We start from the raw sequence: 6,995 nt of genomic DNA, 5'->3' as shown, positions 1-6,995 counted from the left end.
AAGACCCCATCCAACCACACTGGATTCAAATCAAAATATGTTGTAGAATTTGAATAGTAAAAATAACAAAGCAGTAACTTTTCAAATATCAAACAATTATTAAAAATCAACCCTTTTGAATTTTGAGGTGTTTCCAACTCTCATAATTCACTTTTCAAATACTCTAATTGATTATGTAAAAATATGATATGGGTACTGTATATGATCATGGGTTAGAATCAAATAATGGCTATGTAGCCATTACTAGCCCATTTAAATTATTTCCAAAATTAAGATTTTTAAATCTATGAGGTGTAGCACCTCATTTAAATCATCTTCTCAAGTTGTATGAAGTAGTGTGATGACCCTGGTTGCTTGGTCTCATTTTTGTTCACTTAAGAATATTAAATGTTTGCCATAGTAGCATTTAAATTGTTCCAACAAATTATTAAATCTTATGGGAGTGTTTCTCTCATTTAAATATTGTCATGAACAATTCAAAAGGAGGTAGAGACTCTGGTCATTTAGGTCTCACATGAATTGTTGATGATATTAAATCTTTACCATGTTAGGATTAAAAGGTATGAGGTGTTCACCTCATTTAAATCATTTTCTCAAATGATAAGTGTGAAGAGGTTGACTTTGGTCAACCTAGGTCATATATTATTCATAAGAGAAATTAAATCTTAATAAGATAATGAGAGGAAATTATTTCTCTAAGTAATTAAAAGTAACACCTTATTTAGTATGAGAGGAAATTATTTTTTCCTAAATAAGAAAACAACACATTTACCCCCTTAATAGTAATGAGTGATGCTAGATTAACTTGTGTAAATTATATGAGGTGTTTCACTTCATTTAAATCTTGTCCCAAGTACTTTCATATGAAGTTTGAACCCCTGGTCAAATACTCTCACATGAAATACTTGGAGATTTTAAATCATAATAGGCATTATTAAATGGTATGAGGTATCCCTACCTCATTTAAAATCATTTTCTCAAATGATGATGAATGGTTGACTTAGGTCAACATAAATTCATGTGTGATGGTTTGAGAAATTAAATCTTAAAGAGGATTCAATGAGAGGAAATTATTCCTCAAGAACTATATGGAAACTATCATTTACATATAAAATGAGAGGAAATTATTCTTCCTCAAAGCAAGACCACCAATGCACCAAATTGTATTAACTGTGTGAATAGAATAGTTGGTGTAAATATATGTGATGTTTGGAATAGCCAATGAATTGTTTGGTGATTGTATCCTCGTATTCGTATTTTAGACGCTAGTACCGAGGAGTATCAAGAGGAGGAGGAAGTCTACTTTCAAGGAGAAGAAGACCATTTTGATCACCTCAACCACCAAGGCAAGCTAATATTCTTGCAAGTTACCCAAGTGCAAAGCTCTAATAGAGCAAGGCACCACTACATCATACTTTATGTTTAATGATCCTATCCCAAGTTTTTACCTTACAAGTTTTTGAGTTTTGCTTATCAAATTTTACTTTTTGATTCATGATTCACTTGGTCTAGATATAGGGTAGCAAAAGAACATCAAAGTTAGCCTAAAGCAATACAAGCTAGTTAGCACCCCTCATGATTAGTTGCTAGTGCTAATCAATAAAAGTGACTACTCTAGATGGGAACATGTGAAATGAAATGACTTTGAAAACCTTGGAATGATGAGTCATTCTATTGAAAGATTTTGAAGGTGAATATGACTGGTGAATGACAGGGTGAATTTTACAAAAACTGATGGTTGGGTTCGGATGCGATACCATTCCAATTTTACAAGTACCCCCACAATACCTGATTATGGGTAAGGGCTTAACTGGAAATTTATGTGCTTTAGTATGGGTTCCCTCTAAACAAGCGTCATAGGGGTTATGCCGAGGCTGCCTCCGTTGAATGTGAACTGATGTGAAATGACATGAAATGAGGTGAATGTCCGGCCCAAGCCCTGTGCAGTTCCCAGGCTGACGGTTTGTCTTCACTGGGAGGCCAAGCTCATGGGGAGAGGTGCCTATACTAGAATATGTAAATGAAAGGTTAGGATTGGTAGTTCGCGTACTGCGTACGATAAATCAGGGCCAGTTACCCCTGACGAACTATTGCAATTGTTGTGGCACAAGTGTACAACCTCTGCAGAGTTAAACCTATTCGAATAGCCGCGTTCGCGGTCATGGACAGTTGGAAAGGCCATACTGTTCCGTCATCAGAACTTTTCTAAAAATATGAATGGTGACTTGTGACTTGAGTTTGAAAGGTGACTTTGACTTTGGAATCACAACGGAGTTGTGGGAATGACACTAATGTTCCCACTTAAGTTAAGTTAGGCAAATGAAAAGTCTTGGTTTACTAAAGTGCTTATGAAATAAAACTGGCTTTATGCAAATGAAACTAGAGCTTAGAACCCCGTTACTATAGTTGATAGTGTTTACCTTAGTATTAGTTTGCGAGTACTTTAAAGTACTCATGGCTTTATCCCTGGCTATTCAAATGGCCAGACTATGAAGAGGAACAGCAGTACGAGGAAGATGGACAGCAGGACGTCTACGACAACTAGGACTACTCCTGACGTCAACAGTTGCCTGTGGAACAGATGGACCACGACCGCTACTATTTCGCTTCCGCTATGTGTTTTGTAACAGGATCCCTAGATCCACTATGATGTATTAAGACTGGATCATGTGATCCTTTGTTGTAAGACGATTATGTGTTGTAATGAATGATGTGTTGTGATATCAATCTATTATGTCTCGCAAAAACAATATTCCTGGGATTGCGATGAATGGCATAATAGGCATCTGGACTTAAAAATCCGGGTGTTGACAGGAACCGTCGGCGGCGCGCGGATTCGCTCCGCCGTCGCCAACCTCTCCACCACGAAACCCACGAGCCCCAGACAGGAACCGCCGTCTCGACCAGGTGGTGGGTGGGATGCAGCAAATGCGGGATAGGAGTAACGCACTGTCCGCGAGTGGGTGACGTGGCGCAATAACAGCCGACGATGGAAGTCCCATCGGACGACGCTCCACCAGGAGGTTACGACGCGCGCGTCCCCCGGGGGAATATGATCATTTTCCTTATTTAATTGCATATAATCTATTAATTAGAGCTGTTTGCAACTAATTACTGCTGGAGTCACTGGTCTCTGGAACCAAAATTTAAAGTCACTGGTATGGGCAACAATCACCCCAAGAGTTGTGCAATTTTCTTCATTATCCTCGACACCACAACTAAAATGCGGGTGCCGTCATCCGTGAGGTCAAATCCGACAAGAAGTGTTTTTGTTTTGTTGACCATGGCAAAGCGAAAAGACTGGTCAAGCGCCTCGCCTGACAGCTTGATTCCTTCTTCCCTCCATGTCTTGTCCTGCCACTGCACTGGCACTGCCACAGACACAGTACTAGCCGACCTGCTGTTACACAGCTACAGTATCAGAGCAGCAAGGAAGCAGGAGGGCATACAAGTTTCCAGCGCTCTCTTTCAGAAAAACCCCTCTTGTTTCCGTTTACAAATTCAAAGGCGACATCAAGAAAACACTAGGGGCGTGTTTGGTAGACTGGGGGAGCTCAGATTTTCCCTCCCCATCCCACCTTTTGCTGAGAGAAGTTGTTTGTTAGGTCGGCTCGGGTCAACTCCCCACTACCCAGCTCATACGAAAAACGGACGAGAGCCCTGCCCGAGAGCGAAGCTCAAATCGAGCTTCGCTACTCATCCGGGATGAACTCGTCCCGCAAAACACTGTTCGCCCGTCCCGCGAGGCCCCCAGACCCCCACCCGACGGCCTCATTTCCCCCCTCCACCTTCTCTCGTGTCTCCTCCTCAACGCCAGGCACAACCTCCTCTACTGGCCGGCACAACCACGCCCTCCCGCGCCGCCAGCCACGCCCTCCCGCGCCGCCTCCAGGGACTCGCGCCGCCGCCAGGGGCTCACGCCGCCTCCAGTGACTCGCGCCGCCGCCAGGGGCCTCGCGCCGCCGCCGCCAGGGGCCTCGCGCCGCCGCCAGGGGCCTCGTCGCCAACCACGCCCTGGAGCGCCGCCGCCCGTCCCTGGACGCCGCCGAGCCTGTACGCCCCCGCCGCCGGCCGGAACACCACGCGCGTGCTGCAGCTCTTCCGCCTGCACGTCATCGTCGGGTACACGGAAGCGCACGATGGCCACAGCGCGGCGCGGCGGGAGTGCGCCCTTGCGCCGGCCAGCGCCGGACGACGGGCTTCTCCGAGCGGCCAGGGACGACGGCGACGACGCGCAGGAGCACGGCCAGGGACGACGGCGACGACGTGCTACTGGCGGACGTGAGCGGCGCCGATGAACAGGGACCCGATTGCTTTTTGTTTTTCTATGGAAGGACCCGGTTGCTTTTTCCTTTTCTGTCCCAGGACCTCTTTGTAAAAAAAACGTGGGAGAAAATCTCAGTCTAGATTGTTTCACCAAACAACATCTCAGTCCAACTTGTTTCACCACAACCGGGCTAACAAACAAGGGACAAAATCTGAGCTGAGCTTGTATAAGGGCAACATGTATGAGTGGAGATAGTGATTCTCTGTTGCCCCGGTCTACCAAACACACCCTAGGTGTGTGTACCACTAGTTGTCAGTATACAGTATCTCGATTTGGATACTTTTGCTTGAGTATTCAATAGGTTAAGGACTTCTACGTTAAGATATCTCATAACAATACCCCTCGCCCCACGCTGTGCTTCTCGACGCCGTTCTTGTCTTCCTTCCTCTTCACCCCACCGATCCTATCCATCTTTCCAGTATCCTACTTCCCTCATCGTCTTCGCTAGCTCGCAAGGAGCATCAGCCAATGGCGACCGAGACGTACGTCACGTATGTCGCCTTTCAGGGGCACAGCATCAAGACCACCGTCACTTCCTCCGGCACCGCCGTCAAGCGCTGGCTCCGGGAGATCCGCTACATGTACCGCTGGGTCTACCACAAGCTCATCGTCGGCCTGGACGTGGAGTGGCGCACCAGCTTCAGCCGCGTGCAGAACCCCGTGGCGCTCCTGCAGCTCTGCGTCGGCCGCCGCTGCCTCATCTTCCAGCTCCTCCACGCCGACTACATCCCCGACGCCCTGGCGGAGTTCCTGGCCGACCGCAGCTTCCGTTTCGTCGGCGTCGCCGTGCAGGGGGACGCCAACCTCCTCAGCAAAGACCACCACCTCCAGGTGGCCAACACCATCGACCTGCGCGGCCTTGCTGCTGGAGGGATGCATAGGCCGGAGCTCGCCAAGGCCGGGCTCAAGGGCATCGCGAGCGCCGTCTTGGGGGCCAACATCGAGAAGCCACAGAAGGTGAGGGTGGGCCCGTGGGACGCCTACCGCCTATCGGACGAGCAGATCAACTACGCCTGCATCGACGCCTTCGCCTCCTTCGAGATCGGCCGGAAGCTCCTCACCGGCGACTACCCTCCTGCACACTGCCTTACCGCTGCCGAGGACTACACCTCTGACTACGCCTCTGACGAGGACTGAGGTAATGGACGCACGGCGTGGTTCCTGCAAACTCTACCTTCTACCTTAAGTGCTAGTGCGTTCGTGTCTTCGTGATCTCGTAGCGTTAAGCAGAACTATGGTTTACGAGTTTATGGATCTGTAATGAATCAACGGAAGCAGACAGACATTTGTGATGATTAGTACTCCTTTTACTCAACATTTGGGCTGGAGTGCCAGTTAATTTTATTCATGTCATGCATGTCGGCGCTTCTTTCAATTATCAACGTAGGATGTTTCAAATTTACTACTTTGCTCTCCAGATTTGGCACTTGTTTCTTCACCAAATTCTCTTTTGAATAACAAGTTTCAAAACTCACTTGCCGAATTTGCTACGCATTCTAATCCTTTCACCAAAGCAATCTTTTTTTGAACACAAAGATATACGGCCACAGTGCAAGATTACAAGGCTCACTAAGGAGCAAGAGCAAGCAGAGGGCTGCATAGAACAAGTTCTAGATGGCGATGATACGAAGACTATAATTGGAGTGAAACAACGGTTTATCCGGCAACATCCCGGGCTTGAACTTGTTGCAATCGCAATCTTCAAAGTTCTTCTTTATGCTCCATACGTTGAGGTTTGTGAGCACCGAGCATTACATATCGAATAGCATTAACTGAGCTCATGCTCAAACGGTCCCCGTTGTTAGATCTGATGATCAACAATGGAGGTCTTGTCATCCACCTCTCCGGCACAGCCGGAACAAAATGGAGACGAAATCTTCAATAGTACTCCCATCGATGAAAATTAATCAACTGCAATGAGAGCATGTTGGAGAAATTTACTCACCAGGTGATTGATAATTATTGTGCGTAAACTATAGTGCAATATTGTGGCAGTAATACTACCTTGGGTCCAAAAGTTCACACCACTTAAATAATCCCGGTCCTGACAAATAGACCAATAAGGCCGGCCATAGTGTTGGTACTATAGGAAGTATCATGCATCTTAGAGCATCTCCACCGGCGGTCCCGATAGCGATTTGAGGGCGGCGTTGTTTTTGGGCTCGTACCGGTGCGTCCCAAATGGTGCTGGCTAGTTTTCGAGCCCAGTAGAATCGTCGGCAGCACCGTGTCAGCCCCTTCGCCAAGGGCGCGAATCGGGCGCGCCGGCGCCTCGGCGGAACGACGATTTTCGCGGGTGGAGACGCCTTGTCAGCGAGAGGACGCGACAGTTCGCATCGGCTGCAACGCGGGAAGGTTGGTGGCGTTTAATGGTCTCCCATGCGGAAACCGAGGCGGCCACGAGGGCAGCGACTGGCCACGCGGCGTCCAGTCGCCTACGCCGCCGTAAATGTGGGTAGTTGCCACCGCTATATAGTACGTACGCCATCCACCACCACGGTGCTATCCTGTCATCTCCATCACCGCTGCCGCTCCATTCTCTCCTCTACACCTCAAAATGCTGCGCCGTCTGAAGACCACCTACTCGATGCTTGGCCTCAACGGCCGCGCGCTGCGTCCACCACCACCGCAGTCGCAGCCGGAGCCGGAGTCACAGCCCGATGCGGAG

At 48.0% G+C, this 6,995-nt stretch overlaps 1 protein-coding gene across 1 annotated transcript; it reads left to right on the top strand.

Annotated features, from left to right (window-relative positions):
• Positions 1-4,643: 4,643 nt before the first annotated feature.
• On the top strand, positions 4,644-5,684 carry LOC127314824 (uncharacterized). Its single transcript, XM_051345351.2, has one exon. The coding sequence runs from the start codon at positions 4,796-4,798 to the stop codon at positions 5,462-5,464; it is 669 nt and encodes a 222-aa protein (XP_051201311.1). The 5' UTR covers positions 4,644-4,795; the 3' UTR covers positions 5,465-5,684.
• Positions 5,685-6,995: the final 1,311 nt, after the last annotated feature.

The sequence above is a fragment of the Lolium perenne genome, chromosome 7, assembly GCF_019359855.2.
Source record: "Lolium perenne isolate Kyuss_39 chromosome 7, Kyuss_2.0, whole genome shotgun sequence".
In the NCBI taxonomy this organism is placed as follows: domain Eukaryota; kingdom Viridiplantae; phylum Streptophyta; class Magnoliopsida; order Poales; family Poaceae; genus Lolium; species Lolium perenne.
The sequence above is the reverse complement of the archived record's forward strand: the minus strand, read 5'-3'. Positions and strand labels throughout refer to the sequence as shown.

Bases quoted from the DNA above. Each gene is read 5' to 3' on its own strand.
- LOC127314824 (XM_051345351.2), top strand. From the start codon at position 4,796: ATGGCGACCGAGACGTACGTCACGTATGTCGCCTTTCAGGGGCACAGC.